Source organism: Heptranchias perlo, chromosome 15 (assembly GCF_035084215.1).
Source record: "Heptranchias perlo isolate sHepPer1 chromosome 15, sHepPer1.hap1, whole genome shotgun sequence".
Lineage (NCBI taxonomy): Eukaryota > Metazoa > Chordata > Chondrichthyes > Hexanchiformes > Hexanchidae > Heptranchias > Heptranchias perlo.
In genome coordinates, this window is record NC_090339.1 from 65,939,727 (window position 1) to 65,956,863 (window position 17,137).

General features: G+C 48.5%; 1 protein-coding gene across 2 annotated transcripts in view; it reads left to right on the forward strand.

Annotated features, from left to right (window-relative positions):
- Positions 1-16,018, forward strand: part of mospd1 (motile sperm domain containing 1) — a 35,747-nt gene extending 19,729 nt beyond the window's left edge. For both annotated transcript variants that reach the window (XM_067997344.1, XM_067997345.1), the window contains 5 exons: positions 2,153-2,395; positions 2,489-2,564; positions 3,429-3,652; positions 6,335-6,496; positions 13,128-16,018. In XM_067997344.1, coding sequence (XP_067853445.1) covers positions 2,242-2,395; positions 2,489-2,564; positions 3,429-3,652; positions 6,335-6,496; positions 13,128-13,159 — 648 coding nt within the window. In that variant the 5' untranslated portion in view covers positions 2,153-2,241 and the 3' untranslated portion in view covers positions 13,160-16,018. The remainder of the gene's footprint in view (positions 1-2,152; positions 2,396-2,488; positions 2,565-3,428; positions 3,653-6,334; positions 6,497-13,127) is intronic.
- The last annotated feature ends 1,119 nt before the right edge of the window (positions 16,019-17,137 follow it).

The following is a 17,137-nucleotide window of genomic DNA, read 5'->3' on the forward strand; positions in this document are numbered from 1 at the left end:
GGTGTGTGACTTGGAGGGGAACGTGCAGGTGGTGGTGTTCCCATGTGCCTGCTGCCCTTGTCCTAAGTGGTAGAGGTTGCGGGTTTGGGAGGTGCTGTCGAAGAAGCCTTGGGGCGTTGCTGCAGTGCATCCTGTGGATGGTACACACTGCAGCCACCGTGTGCCGGTGGTGAAGGGAATGAATGTTTAGGGTAGTGCATGGGGTGCCAGTCAAGCCAGCTGCTTTGACCTGGATGGTGTCAAGCTTCGTGAGTGTTGTTGGAGCTGCACTCATCCTGGCAAGTGGAGAGTATTCCATCACACTCCTGACTTGTGCCTTGTAGATGGTGGAAAGGCTTTGGGGAGTCAGGAGGTGAGACACTCGCCGCAGAATACCCAGCCTCTGACCTGCTCTTGTAGCCACAGTATTTATATGGCTGGTCCAGTTAAGTTTCTGGTCAATGGTGACCCCCAGGATGTTGATGGTGGGGGATTCGGTGATGGTAATGCCGTTGAATGTCAAGGGGAGGTGGTTAGACTCTCTCTTGTTGGAGATGGTCATTGCCTGGCACTTGCCTGGTGCGAATGTTACTTGCCACTTATCAGCCCAAGCCTGGATGTTGTCCAGGTCTTGCTGCATGCGGGCACGGACTGCTTCATTATCTGAGGAATTGCGAATGGAACTGAACACTGTGCAATCATCAGCGAACATCCCCATTTCTGACCTTATGATGGAGGGAAGGACATTGATGAAGCAGCTGAAGATGGTTGGGCCTAGGACAATGCCCTGAGGAACTCCTGCAGCAATGTCCTGGGGCTGAGATGACTGGCCTCCAACAACCACTACCATCTTCCTTTGTGCTAGGTATGACTCCAGCCACTGGAGAGTTTTCCCCCTGATTCCCATTGACTTCAATTTTACTAGGGCTCCTTGGTGCCACACTCGGTCAAATGCTGCCTTGATGTCAAGGGCAGCCACTGTCACCTTACCTCTGGAATTCAGCTCTTTTGTCCATGTTTGGACCAAGGCTGTAATGAGGTCTGGAGCCGAGTGGTCCTGGCGGAACCCAAACTGAGCATCGGTGAGCAGGTTATTGGTGAGTAAGTGCTGCTTGATAGCACTGTCGACGACACCTTCCATCACTTTGCTGATGATTGAGAGTAGACTGACGGGGCGGTAATTGGCCGGATTGGATTTGTCCTGCTTTTTGTGGACAGGACATACCTGGGCAATTTTGTACATTGTCGGGTAGATGCCAGTGTCGTAGCTGTACTGGAAAAGTTTGGCTAGAGGCGCGGCTAGTTCTGGAGCACAAGTCTTCAGCTCTACAGCCGGGATGTTGTCGGGGCCCATTGCAGAGGTAATTTCCATTATAAATGTGGATACAGGAATTCAAATAATAGCAACATAAAAATAAGGGCAGAATATATGGCTTTAAAATGGGGACTGAACGATGCCTGTGTGTCCTGCGTATCATGGGATATGGAGCAAATGCGGGTAAAAGGAGTTGAGATACAGATCAGCCACGATCTAACTGGTGGAACAGGCTCGAGGGGCTGAATGGCCTCCTCCTGTTCTTACGTTGCCTGCTCCCATTATCCTCCGCCTTCTAATCTGGTTTCACCTGGAGTCTACACTTGGTCTTGAATCGCGTTTACAGTGTCACAGGGGGTAACTGGCATTAGAAAGAAGTTCTTTACACAAAGGGTGCTATATGTTTGGAATGATCTACCAGGTCAGGTGGAGTCAAAGACATAAGGGATGTTTAGATTTCATTTGGTGCCAAGTTGGGTGAGTTAGGGTAGTAAGCTGAGATCCATCTAATAGCCCTTTCTCAACCTTGACTTTTTATCTATTCTTTTTGGTGCTTTACATTGAGAGAGGATGCTGTATTGTCAACATGTACTGTTTGGTGGGACTGTAATGGAAGGGCTACTTGTTTGAGAGCGATTGGATGCTTATGATGTTGGTTCATTCATAAGTGGTTGCCCTGGAAATGTATCAAAAGGCAGAGAGTAGAACCTTGCATTGGGTTAGACATTACACCTTTAAATGACAATATCCCAAAATGTCGGAGAAAATTTGTCAGCATCTTCATAATGTAATCTTATAATAAATGTCTTCTGTGAATTTTGTTCTGTAAAAACAATAATTTTTTTCTTGTATTTACAGGCATGTCAAAATGTTCAGAGGACTATAAAAAGAGTGAAGTGTTTTAAAGGGGTTTAAGTGAGCAAGAACATTCAAAACATTCAGTGCCAATGCAGCAACACAGACGGCAGCCAGAACTAGTGGAAGGAAATCTTCCTGTCTTTGTATTCCCAACAGAACTGATATTTTATGCGGATGATCAGTCAACACACAAGCAGGTGTTGACTCTTTACAACCCTTATGAGTTTGCCTTAAAATTCAAAGGTATATCTGCACCTTCGCATTGATGTACACAGTAAACACCTTTTAGTGGTGAGGCTGCTTTACGTGCTAACACTTCCTCTTTTGTGCTTTCAGTTCTTTGCACAGCCCCAAACAAATATGTTGTTGTTGATGCTGCTGGTGCAGTGAAGCCTCAGTGCTGTGTCGACATGTAAGTGAAGACTGTTTGTCCCATTAAACTGTTACTTTACTGTGGTGCTCAGGGAGCTTTGCCTTGTCTTTAGTGCTGGGTGGGTGGTTCTCCAAGGCTATAACACAGTCGAGGAGGTTTGATGGCATAAACTGTAGGAGTAAAATCTGCTTTTTTACAGTTATCATTGACCATAACACAAGCCTAGACAGAATTTGCCTTTCACAGTCTCAGGATGTTCCAAAGTATTTCACAGCCAATGAATTAATTTTGAAGCAGAGCCACTGTTATGTAGGCAAACACAGCAACCAATTTGCCCACAGCAAGGGTCTTACAAACCGCAAACGAGACGAATGCCCAGTTAATCTGTTTTTGATGGTGTTGGTTGAAGGAAGAGTGTTGGCCAGGACACCAGGGCAGCTTCTATCTCCCTTCTGAATAGTGCCATGGGATCTTTTACATCCGCCTGACAGGCAGACACCTCCGACAGTGCAGCACTCCCTCAGTACTGCACCAAAGTTCCAGCCTAAATTAGATGCTCATGTCCCAGAGTGGGTCTTGAACCCACGATATTCTGACTCAAGAGAATGCTACCTACTGATCCAAACCGGTAAATACTTCCAGCTTGTCTTTCTTTATTCTCCATTTATGAGCTTTAACTTCCGATAAAGGAAATCCCAAAATGAAAAGAGCGACAGCAGTGATTGATAGCCACCAGCCGATGAACATTTATGTGTGGATGTTATGGGACGTGGAGGCCATGAGCTTGCAGTTGGCCCTGGTGTAGCACTGGTATATCGAGAGGGTTCTCTGATGCTGTAGTTGCAGAGCTGTTAAGGATGTTTTATTCATTTAACACAGAAATGTTATTTTTTCTCTCTTCAGTGTTATCCGCCATAGAGATGTTCGGCCCTGCCATTATGGTGTCATAGACAAATTCCGACTGCAAGTGTCGGAGCAAAGCCAGCGGAAAGCATTGGGTAAAAAGGAGGTGATTTCTGTTCTCCTCCCATCCACAAAAGATCAACAACAAAAGGAGGAAGAGGAGAAACACATCAAGGATCACCTGGCAGAAGCTGTGTTTTTTGAACAGACCTCATTCCAGCAGGGTAAGTGTATCTTATTATAGGTTAATTTGTTCTGGACTTTGTCAACATTTTATATAAATTAGCAGATCTCCCCGTGGCATTGCGAGAGCGAAGTTATTGGATATATTGGAAGCTGAAAAATGGGCCGATACATCTAAATTGCTCCATAAAAATGTAATTGCCTTTCTAATGTTTAAGGAGCCACTCTTACTGTGTGGTACTTTCCAGGTACATACAGTCCACATCAAGTGAATACTTCCCCAGCTGCTCATAAATATCACTGGCCACATGCTTTCAATTCCTGCCCTTTCCCCTTGAAGGCAGTGACTTCCTGGAGATCTGTTCCATTGGCACCCACAGCCTACCTGTACTTCATGCAAGTAGCCTAATTTTTGAGTCTATAAGAGCTATTCGACCACAGGAAGCATAACACCCTTGCCTGACATTGACTCGTACCTAGGGGCCATTGTTTAGTGATCAGGATCAGGAACTCCCTCTGTACCTCGGACCTTGGGGTACCTGTAGTGGTACTGACCACAGGCTGGGAATCACCCCCTGACCGCAGTCCCGGGAATCACCCCCTGACCGCAGTCCCGGGAATCACCCCCTGACCGCAGTCCCGGAAATCACCCCCTGACCGCAGTCCCGGGAATCACCCCCTGACCGCAGTCCCGGGAATCACCCCCTGACCGCAGTCCCGGGAATCACCCCCTGACCGCAGTCCCGGAATCACCCCCTGACCACACTCCCGGAATCACCCCCTGACCGCAGTCCCGGAATCACCCCCTGACCGCAGTCCCGGAATCACCCCCTGACCACAGGCCGGGGATCACCCCCTGACCACAGGCCGGGGATCACCCCCTGACCACAGGCCGGGGATCACCCCCTGACCACAGGCCCGGGAATCACCCCCTGACCACAGGCCGGGGATCACCCCCTGACCACAGGCCGGGGATCACCCCCTGACCACAGTCCCGGGAATCACCCCCTGACCACAGTCCCGGAATCACCCCCTGACCACAGTCCCGGAATCACCCCCTGACCACAGTCCCGGAATCACCCCCTGACCACAGGCCGGGGATCACCCCCTGACCACAGGCCGGGGATCACCCCCTGACCGCAGTCCCGGAATCACCCCCTGACCGCAGTCCCGGAATCACCCCCTGACCGCAGGCCGGGGATCACCCCCTGACCGCAGTCCCGGAATCACCCCCTGACCACAGGCCGGGGATCACCCCCTGACCACAGGCCGGGGATCACCCCCTGACCACAGGCCGGGGATCACCCCCTGACCACAGGCCCGGGAATCACCCCCTGACCACAGGCCGGGGATCACCCCCTGACCACAGGCCGGGGATCACACCCTGACCACAGGCCCGGGAATCACCCCCTGACCACAGTCCCGGAATCACCCCCTGACCGCAGTCCCGGAATCACCCCCTGACCGCAGTCCCGGAATCACCCCCTGACCGCAGTCCCGGAATCACCCCCTGACCGCAGGCCGGGGATCACCCCCTGACCGCAGGCCGGGGATCACCCCCTGACCGCAGGCCGGGGATCACCCCCTGACCGCAGGCCGGGGATCACCCCCTGACCGCAGGCCGGGGATCACCCCCTGACCACAGGCCCGGGAATCACCCCCTGACCACAGTCCCGGAATCACCCCCTGACCACAGTCCCGGAATCACCCCCTGACCACAGTCCCGGAATCACCCCCTGACCACAGGCTGGGAATCACCCCCTGACCACAGTCCCGGGAATCACCCCCTGACCACAGTCCCGGGAATCACCCCCTGACCACAGTCCCGGAATCACCCCCTGACCACAGTCCCGGAATCACCCCCTGACCACAGTCCCGGAATCACCCCCTGACCGCAGTCCCGGAATCACCCCCTGACCGCAGTCCCGGAATCACCCCCTGACCGCAGTCCCGGGAATCACCCCCTGACCGCAGTCCCGGGAATCACCCCCTGACCACAGGCCGGGGATCACCCTCTGACCACAGTCCCGGGAATCACCCCCTGACCACAGTCCCGGGAATCACCCCCTGACCACAGTCCCGGGAATCACCCCCTGACCACAGTCCCGGGAATCACCCCCTGACCACAGTCCCGGGAATCACCCCCTGACCACAGTCCCGGGAATCACCCCCTGACCACAGTCCCGGGAATCACCCCCTGACCACAGTCCCGGGAATCACCCCCTGACCACAGTCCCGGGGATCACCCCCTGACCACAGTCCCGGGAATCACCCCCTGACCACAGTCCCGGGAATCACCCCCTGACCACAGGCCGGGGATCACCCCCTGACCGCAGTCCCGGGAATCACCCCCTGACCGCAGTCCCGGGAATCACCCCCTGACCGCAGTCCCGGAATCACCCCCTGACCGCAGTCCCGGAAGTGACCAGCATTGCAGTCACCCCCTGAGCCATTGGGCAGCTGTGTGTAAGGGCATGTTTGTGACTTTCCTGCAAGAAACGTAGCATTTAAAACAAAACAGTGATGACTTTAAAGGCTGTGTTTGTAGAATATTCCAATTATGTTTGACACTAGTGGGTAGGAAATCATTTCAGACCAGGCTGGCTGGTTTTCCAGTGAAAAGATTAAAGCCCTTATACAATATTGATGTTTTATTTCTTTCTATCTCCACTGTAAACATGAAGACTTTCTACATTATTCAGTAATGTCTAATTAATTTTCAGAATCCAGAACTGCCTCTTCAGGACCTAGTTTACTTACTGTCTTCCTGGGAATCATCTGCATCGCGGCGTTAATGTTACCGACACTTGGAGAAGCAGAATCCCTGGTGCCTGTCTACCTCCACTTAAGTGTCAATCAGAAGTTAGTCGCTGCTTATGTTTTAGGTAAGCAAATTTTAGGTTAAACGTAGAGAAGTCAGTCGAATCCAGTGCTGAATGATACTGAAAATGAATTTAAAGTCAAGGATTCAATCCCTCGGGCTGCTCCATCAATGGGCCTCTATTTCTAAATCTCCCCCCCTCTTAAATGTCACAATAAGAATGAACAACCTACTGTCTCAATAACTGGGAATCTCGTTCCTCTGTTAAACTCTTTCTAGTTCTCGTTTGTATGTCCAGAAATGGATTCTGCTGTTTCATTTAAATCCCTTTTTAACGAGATTTTCATTGCTGCAGGAGTTCCTCAGGGCAGTGTCCTAGGCCCAACCATCTTCAGCTGCTTCATCAATGACCTTCCCTCCATTATAAGGTCAGAAATGGGGATGTTCGCTGATGATTGCACAGTGTTCAGTTCCATTCGCAACCCCTCAGATAATGAAGCAGTCCGAGCCCGCATGCAGCAAGACCTGGACAACATCCAGGCTTCGGCTGATAAGTGGCAAGTAACAATTGTGCCAGACAAGTGCCAGGCAATGACCATCTCCAACAAGAGAGAGTCTAACCACCTCCCCTTGACATTCAACGGCATTACCATCACCGAATCCCCCACCATCAACATCCTGGGGGTCACCATTGACCAGAAACTTAACTGGACCAGCCATATAAATACTGTGGCTACAAGAGCAGGTCAGAGGCTGGGTATTCTGCAGCGAGTGACTCACCTGCTGACTCCCCAAAGCCTTTCCACCATCTACAAGGCACAAGTCAGGAGTGTGATGGAATACTCTCCACTTGCCTGGATGAGTGCAGCTCCAACAACACTCAAGAAGCTCGACACCATCCAGGACAAAGCAGCCCACTTGATTGGCACCCCATCCACCACCCTAAACATTCACTCCCTTCACCACTGGCGCACTGTGGCTGCAGTGTGCACCATCCACAGGATGCACTGCAGCAACTCGCCAAGGCTTCTTCGACAGCACCTCTGAAACCCGCGACCTCTACCACCTAGAAGGACAAGAGCAGCAGGCACATGGGGACAACACCACCTGCACGTTCCCCTCCAAGTCACACACCATCCTGACTTAGAAATATATCGCCGTTCCTTCATTGTCGCTGGGTCAAAATCCTGGAACTCCCTTCCTAACAGCACTGTGGGAGAACCTTCACCACACGGACTGCAGCGGTTCAAGAAGGCGGCTCACCACCACCTTCTCGAGGGCAATTAGGGATGGGCAATAAATGCCGGCCTCGCCAGCGACGCCCACATCCCATGAACGAATAAAAAAAAAACTTGGGAAACCATTTTACACCATTAGATTCTTGATTCCTGTTGGTAAAGTGTACCTGAAAATGTTTACCTGATGCCGTGCTGTAAACACTAACAACTTATAGGATTACCCGTGATTGGAGTTTTATTTTTTTGTAATTTTACAATAGTTTACACGCTGGCGCGACTGTTATATGTTTGCCATTCGTGGCAATATGATCATAGAATTTTGCAGCACAGAAAGAGGCCATCTGGCCCATCACGGCTATTCTGGCGGTTTGAAAGATCCATCCACGTATTTCTGTTGTGAAAGGAATATACTTAAAAATGCCTGAAATTTTCTGAAAAGTTGCGGTTTAACCAACAGCATAATGCTGATTTTTGTTGAAAAATATTGACTTAATTCAGGTGTAAGTGACTTATGCCCTGTTTTATGCTACGCTCGAATTTTCTCGATCGTTTATACCATTCTTAGAAACCTTGGCCAGAATTCTTAGTAGGCACCAGCCCTCTGCCCACACACCAGCCCTCTGCCCACACACCGAGAGTTAACATGCAGGTGCAGCAAGCAATTAGGAAGGCAAATAGTATGCTGGCCTTTATTACAAGAGGATTTGAATAGTGCAGGAAAATGGAGTTGAGGTAGAAGATCAGCCATGATCTTATTGAATGGCGGAACAGGCTCGAGCGGCCGGATGGCCTACTCCTGCTCCTATTTCTCATGTTCACACTGGATTCACACACCAACCCTCGACCCACACACTGGATTCAGACACCAACCCTCGACCCACACACTGGATTCAGACACCAACCCTCGACCCACACACTGGATTCAGACACCAACCCTCGACCCACACACTGGATTCAGACACCAACCCTCGACCCACACACTGGATTCAGACACCAACCCTCGACCCACACACTGGATTCAGGCACCAACCCTCGACCCACACACTGGATTCAGGCACCAACCCTCGACCCACACACTGGATTCAGACACCAACCCTCGACCCACACACTGGATTCAGACACCAACCCTCGACCCACACACTGGATTCAGGCACCAACCCTCGACCCACACACTGGATTCAGACACCAACCCTCGACCCACACACTGGATTCAGACACCAACCCTCGACCCACACACTGGATTCAGACACCAACCCTCGACCCACACACTGGATTCAGGCACCAACCCTCGACCCACACACTGGATTCAGGCACCAACCCTCGACCCACACACTGGATTCAGGCACCAACCCTCGACCCACACACTGTATTCACACACCAACCCTCGACCCACACACTGGATTCAGGCACCAACCCTCGACCCACACACTGTATTCACACACCAGCCCTCGACCCACACACTGTATTCACACACCAGCCCTCGACCCACACACTGGATTCAGACACCAACCCTCGACCCACACACTGTATTCAGGCACCAGCCCTCTACCCACACAGCTCGCACCCGTGATATGCTCCTCCTGCACTATGTGGGAAGTCATGGACACTACCAGTGTCCCTGGCGACCATGTGTGCAGGAAGTGTGTCCACCTGCAGCTTCTGGCCAACTGCATTTCGGAGCTGTAGAGCATACGCGACGCTGAGATTATCGTGGATAGCACGTTCAGTGAGGTGGTCACACCGCAGGTAAAGATTACGCAGGCAGAAAGGAAATGGGTGACCGCCAGGCAGAGTAAAAGGACTAGGCAGGTAGAGCAGGAGTCCCCTGGGGCCATCTCCCGATCAAACAGATATTCCGCTTTGGATACTGTTGGGGGAGATGGCTTATCAGGGGAAAGCAGCAAGAGCCAAGACAGAGGAGGGGGAAACAAGGAGAGAAACAAAAGACGGAAAGGGAAGAAGCAATAGTGGAAGGCAGAGTAAACAAGGGTGAAAAACAAATAGGGCCATAGTGCAAAATGAAACTAAGATGACTAGCAATCTTAAAAAGACAAGTCTAAAGGCATTGTGTCTTAATGCGCGGAGTATTCGCAATAAGGTAGATGAATTAACAGCGCAGATAGATATTAACGGTTATCATATAGTTGCGATTACGGAGACATGGCTGCAGGGTGACCAAGGATGGGAACTGAACATCCAGGGGTATTCAATATTTAGGAAGGACAGGCAAAAAGGGAAAGGAGGTGGGGTAGCGTTGTTAGTAAAGGAGGAAATCGATGCAATAGTGAGGAAGGATATTGGCTCGGAAAATCACGATGTGGAATCTGTATGGGTGGAGCTAAGAAACACCAAGGGGCAGAAAACGTTGGTGGGGGTTGTCTATAGGCCCCCAAAAGGTAGTGGAGATGTAGGGGAGGGCATTAAACAGGAAATTAGAGGCGCATGCAAGAAGGGTGCAACTATAATCATGGGTGACTTTAATCTACATATAGATTGGTCAAACCAAATTAGCAATAATACTGTGGGGGAGAAATTCCGGGAGTGTGTACGTGATGGATTTCTAGACCAATACGTTGAGGAACCAACTAGAGAACAGGCAATCCGAGACTGGGTATTGTGCAATGAGAAAGGATTAATTAACAATCTTGTTGTGTGGGGTCCCTTAGGGAAGAGCGACCATAACATGATAGAATTCCTCATTAAGATGGAGAGTGAAGTAGTTGAATCCGAAACTAGGGTCCTGAATCTAAATGATGGAAATTACGAAAGTATGAGGTGCGAGTTGGCTATGATAGATTGGGGAACTTTACTAAAAGGGATGATGGTGGACAGGCAATGGCTAATATTTAAAGAACGTGTGCAGGAATTACAACAATTATTCATTCCTGTCTGGCGCAAAAATAAAACAGGAAAGATGGCTCAACCGTGGCTTACAAAAGAAATTAGGGATAGCATTAGATCCAAAGAGGAGACATATAAAATTGCCAGAAAAAGCAGCAAGCCTGAGGATTGGGAGCAGTTCAGAATTCAGCAAAGGAGGACAAAGAGATTGATTAAGAGGGGAAAATAGAGTATGAGAGTAAACTAGCAGGGAACATAAAAACTGACTGTAAAAGCTTCTATAAATATGTCAAGAGAAAAAGATTAGTGAAGACAAATGTAGGTCCCTTACAGTCAGAAATGGGGGAAATTATAATGGGGAACAAAGAAATGGCAGAACAATTAAACACATACTTTGGTTCTGTCTTCACAAAGGAGGACACAAATAACCTCCCAGAAATGTTAGGGAACCAAGGGTCTGGTGAGAGGGAGGAACTGAAGGAAACCAGTATTCGTAAAAAAAATAGTGCCAGGGAAATTAATGGGGCTAAAGGCTGACAAATCCCCAGGGCCTGATAATCTACATCCCAGAGTACTAAAGGAAGTGGCCCTCGAAATAGTGGATGCATTGGTGATCATCTTCCAAAATTCTAGACTCTGGAACAGTTCCTACAGATTGGAGGGCAGCAAATGTAACCCCACTATTTAAAGAAGGAGGGAGAGAAAAAACAGGGAATTACAGACCAGTTAGCCTAACATCAGTAGTGGGGAAAATGCTAGAGTCTATTATAAAAGCTGTGATAACAGAACACTTGGAGGGCATTAACGGGATTGGACAAAGTCAGCAAGGGTTTATGAAAGGGAAATCATGCTTAACAAATCTACTGGAGTTTTTTTGAGGATGTAACTAGTAGAATAGATAGGGGAGAACCAGTGGATGTGGTGTATTTGGATTTTCGGAAGGCTTTTGATAAGATCCCACACAAGAGGTTAGTGTGCAAAATTAAAGCACATGGGATTGGGGGGGAATATACTGACATGGATTGAGAATTGGTTGACAGACAGGAAACAGAGAATAGCAATAAACGGGTCTTTTTCCGGGTGGCAGGCAATGACTAGTGGGGTACCGCAGGGATCAGTGCTTGGGCCCCAGCTATTCACAATATATGTCAATGATTTGGATGAGGGAACTAAATGTAACATTTCCAAGTTTGTAGACGACACAAAGCTGGGGTGGAATGTGAGCTGTGAAGAGGATGCAAAGAGGCTCCAATGTGATTTAGACAAGTTGGGTGAGTGGGCAAGAACATGGCAGATGCAGTATAACGTGGATAAATGTGAGGTTATCCACTTTGGTTGTAAAAACAGAAAGACAGATTATTATCTGAATGGTGATAGATTGGGAAAAGGGGAGGTGCAACGAGACCTGGGTGTCCTTGTACACCAGTCGCTGAAAGCGAGCATTCAGGTGCAGCAAGCAGTTAGGAAGGCGAATGGTCTGTTGGCCTTCATTGCAAGAGGATTTGAGTTCAGGAGCAGGGATGTCTTACTGCAGTTATACAGGGCCTTGGTGAGACCACATCTGGAGTATTGTGTGCAGTTTTGGTCTCCTTATCTGAGGAAGGATGTCCTTGCCATGGAGGGAGTGCAAGGAAGGTTTACCAGACTGATTCCTGGGATGGCAGGACTGACGTGTGAGGAGAGATTGGGTCGACTAGGCCTATATTCGCTCGAGTTTAGAAGAATGAGAGGTGATCTCATCGAAACGTATAAAATTCTAACAGGACTGGACAGACTAGATGCAGGGAGGATGTTCCCGATGGCTGGGGAGTCCAGAACCATTGATCAGAAACTTAACTGGACCAGCCATATAAATACTGTGGCTACAAGAGCAGGTCAGAGGCTGGGTATTCTGCGGCGAGTGACTCACCTCCTGACTCCCCAAAGCCTTTCCACCATCTACAAGGCACAAGTCAGGAGTGTGATGGAATACTCTCCACTTGCCTGGATGAGTGCAGCTCCAACAACACTCAAGAAGCTCGACACCATCCATACTCTGAATCAGTTACTGGATCTTTGTGAAATGTAATTAACTCTCCTAAATCCAACCAGACATGTATCTCCACTAATCGCACAGCATCTTTAGGTTTGAAATGTGTGGCTCAATCAGACTGCTTACTTACAGCCAAATAGTCTTTGAAACATGGGCTGGGAAATGATTTCTGGGAGTGTGGCTGGTTTTTAATCTCCTTATGTACTGGGACTGAATTGAAGGGGACAATATCCAATTAAAACTATTTTTGTCATTGGGCTTTCTTTCATCTGAGATGTTAAACTGGGGCCGTGTCGGCCTGTCCAGATGGAAATCAGCGATCCCATGGCACTATGTGGAGGGGAGCAGGGAGTTCTCCTGGTCTCATGACCAATATTTTCTCCCTCAATCAACAGCACATAAATAGATTAGCTTGTCAGTCATTTCATTTGCTGTTTGTGGGATCTTGCTGTGCTCAAATTGGCTGCCACATTTGCCTACCTGAAAAGTACTTCCTTGGATGCAAAGCACTTTGGGGATGTGGAAGGCACCATATAAATGCAAGTTCCTCTTTCTAAACAAAAACTAAATCTTGTTTATTTCAGGTCTTGTGACCATGGTTATCCTACGAACATGAAAAGGTACGGTTCAGATGACATGAAGGAGTTGGGACATGAGTTATCCCGGGCACAGGTTGGATCTCGGGGGCTCATGTTACCATTTTAAGAATCTGAAGGCAAACAGCAAGAGCACTGGTTTTACCCCGTTGCAAACTGTACGTGGATTTATCAGAATTTCGTGCATTTTAATGTTTACGTGAGACTTTGAGCACGGCCTTCACCTGTAAACTGTGCCATCTCATTGTCCCAAAATGTCAAGTCAATAAGCTTTGTTTGTTTTAATTGCTCTGAATTAGTTTGGATAAATGGTTTCATATGTGTATAGAACTTTTATTAAATGGAACATCATTTGTTGTTACTTTTTACTCCCTGTGGAGCTTTGCGATGTAATCATGTAATAATGTGTACTCCATACCAAGTGAGATCCTGAAGGAGAGCTTCAGTCCCTTAAGCAAAACCAACGAGTATTCCTGAACACACAGCACATGTAATGCTGCCAGGAATCACTTACACCCAGAGACATGCACTGTGCTGAAAACAATTTAAAAACCAGCACTTCAATAGTGCAAAGTTGTCTATCCTGTTGTGACAATGGAGAGAGACCTGAAACACTAACCTGTCCCTTCTCTCAGATTCTGATGGGCCTGCTGTGTAATTCCTGCATTTTCTGTTTTTATTTCAACAAGTGTGCTCGTCAAATTTTAATTAAGATGGTTATCAAATAGCCTAAATTGCTATTTTAATCCACAGTGTCGGCCCTGGCTCGGAGCGTAGCTCTCTCTCACCTCGGAGTCAGAAGGCTGTGGGTTCAAGCCCCGCCCCAGAGACCTGAGCACAAAATTCAGGCCGACACTCCCAGTGCAGTACTGAGGGAGCGCCGCGCTGTCGGAGGGTCGGCCCTGAGGGAGCGCCGCGCTGTCGGAGGGTCGGCCCTGAGGGAGCGCCGCGCTGTCGGAGGGTCGGCCCTGAGGGAGCGCCGCGCTGTCGGAGGGTCGGCCCTGAGGGAGCGCCGCGCTGTCGGAGGGTCGGCCCTGAGGGAGCGCCGCGCTGTCGGAGGGTCGGCCCTGAGGGAGCGCCGCGCTGTCGGAGGGTCGGCCCTGAGGGAGCGCCGCGCTGTCGGAGGGTCGGCCCTGAGGGAGCGCCGCGCTGTCGGAGGGTCGGTCCTGAGGGCGCGCTGGCTGAGATGCTAAACTGCCTGTTGCGGTGGCTGTAAAAGATCCCAGGGCACTATTCCAAGTAGAGCAGGTAGTTCTGGTCTTGGCCAACATTTCTACTTCAATCAATCCCACGAAAAACAGATTAACCTGATCATTTATCTCAATGCTGTTTGTGGGATCTTGCTGTGTGCAAATTGACTGCCACATTTCCTACATTAGAACAGTGACTACACTTCAAAAATAATTCACTAGCTGTGAAATGCTTTGGGATGTTTCCTTCTTTTGGAACCAGTTCGTATGCATTGTATAACTTAATAACTAACCGGTTCTCTATGTACCAGCGTGCTCTCACTCACTGTGCAGAGTACATGAAAATGGCAAGTTATTTTAAAGGGAACACTAATTTTCCTCATTGATTACTGCAATAGTTCCACCTTATCTAGTTCAGTTTGAGATTAGGTTTAATGTGCATTTAGCTTTGTGAGACCCAGTACTGAATATATGACAAGTGTGACTGAGTTTCTGATTAGTACATTGCACTAGACCTGCTACTAGAGTCAGCTGAAGTAACTGAATAGAAAGCCTGGCTTGCAGGCCTGTGCTCAGAGACATCATCTGCTGCAGAGACTGGCAGTAGGTTCTCATTCTTTGCATGAGGTGCCTTCTGGGTTGGTGAAGCTCAGCAATGATGTGGACTGTAGCACTGGTTACCTTAGGGTTTACCCTCCCTCGCATCCCCACATACTCCTCCCGCCATCCCACACCAAAATAATACCCCAAGCCCTCCTTTAATTTGAATGCTACAACTGGCCTCAGTAGCTGAGCTAGGAATTCAGACGGGGAGGCGGGGGTCTAACTCTAGCTTATGTTCCAGAGCACCAGCTGATGGAAAGCTGGATTCCGAGCAGCGGGAGCCACTGTAATGCCTTCCATAGTCGAAAAGCACGTCAATGTCAACCATCACAGTCTAGATGCACACACAAAGTATGGCCACGCGGTTGAGATTATGGGGGGAGCGGGGCTTAGTGGTGCTTTTCGAACAATATCACAAGTTAGCACATCCGAGGAAACTGGGGTAATAAATGAAATTAATAATTTGTAACCTGTCTCAATCCCTCCTCCACCCTCTGTCATGTGAGTTGGGGAAGGAGTTATACCGTTCCTTGTGCACCCTTCCTGCAGGGACCTTGTGTCTGTAAACCCTGTTTTCCAATCACTTTCTGGTGACGGGTGGCTCTGCAGCAGCAGCCCTTTAACTGTTGTCACAGAGTCAGCCGGTCGCCAGAGGAAGCTCTGATCTGTATCAGACAGAAGTTACCTGGTGCCAAGGCTTCTCTTCAACACAATGGACGGTTTTAAAAAGAAATTGTTTAAAACAAATGTCAGGTCTCCTGAAAAGAAACTACTTAAAATTCTTAGTTATTGAATGTGAGTTAAATTGTGTTATAAACGGTTATGAATACAGCAAGCAGATTGTGACACTCAGTGTCTGGAAATATATTTGAGGGCAAAATGCAAACAGTGACACAGCTGCAGGCTGCCCCTCCGGCAGCTCACTGGCTGTGTTGTGCAAACTTACATTCTGCAGACTTTGTGTGTTTAAAGGTCATTTACATTTTCTTTTTTTAAAAAACAGTACCAGTATGACAATTTGTAAATGTTTACATCATGATTTATACAATTTATTTAAACATTTTAATAAAGTTATTTTTGAGAACAGATTTTAACATTTTCTGTTTTTTCCATTATTGTGAGAATGACATTACTATTTCTGACTCCCCTTTAACTGATGTGGGGTTCTGTAACCGGTGCATTGTGTAATCACGTCCGAAGCCAGATTCTACACAGCCAGGGCCAATAAATTAACAGAAAGACCAAAAGAACAAGGACATGCAGCAAACGAGCAATTAAATATCTACAGACTCTTATTTCTAGCTTAAACTGCATTATCCCCGAGTGACCAGTGCCTGTGGTATCAGAGAGTGACCATCCAGGAACACCTCAATTTTAAAATTCTCAGCCTTGTTTTCAAATCCCTCCATAGCCTCGCCCCCTCACTATCCCTGTAACCTCCTCCAGCCCTACAACCCTCCGGGATCTCTGCGCTCTTCCAATTCTGGCCTCTTGCGCATCCCTGATTTCCATCGCTCCACCATTGGCGGCCGTGCCTTCAGCTGCCTGGGCCCTATGCTATGGAATTCCCTCCCTAAACCTCTCCGCCTCTCTCTCTTTTAAGACGCTCCTTAAAACCTACCTCTTTGACCAAGCTTTTGGTCACCTGTCCTAATATCTCATGTGGCTCGGTGTCAGATTTTGTCTGATAATCGCTCTTGTGAAGCGCCTCGGGATGTTTTACAATGGTAAAGACGCTATATAAATGCAAGTTGTTAAAATGATTTGATAGGGTACATACAGAGAATCTATTTCCTCTGGAGGGGGAATAAAAAACAAGGGGGAATAATCGTAAAATTAGACCTAGGCCATTTATGTGCAAAATCAGGAAGCACTTTTTCACACAAACGGTAGTAAAAATCTGGAACTCTTCACCCCCCCCCCCCCCCAAAGAAAGTGTGGATCAATTGGAGCTTTCAAGACTGAGATCGATAGATTTTCGTTGGGTAAAGGTATCAAGGGATATGGAGCAAAGGTGGGAAAATGGGGTTGAGGCATACATCAGCCATGATCTAATTAATGGTGGCACAGGCTCGAGGGGCTGAATGGCCTCCTTCTGTTCCTAATAATCAATCGTTCTATGTGAATACACAATACACTGATGGGTGGTGGTCGGTGTCACAAACGGAGTAAAATTACTGCACAGATGCTGTTGTTTATGTGCCA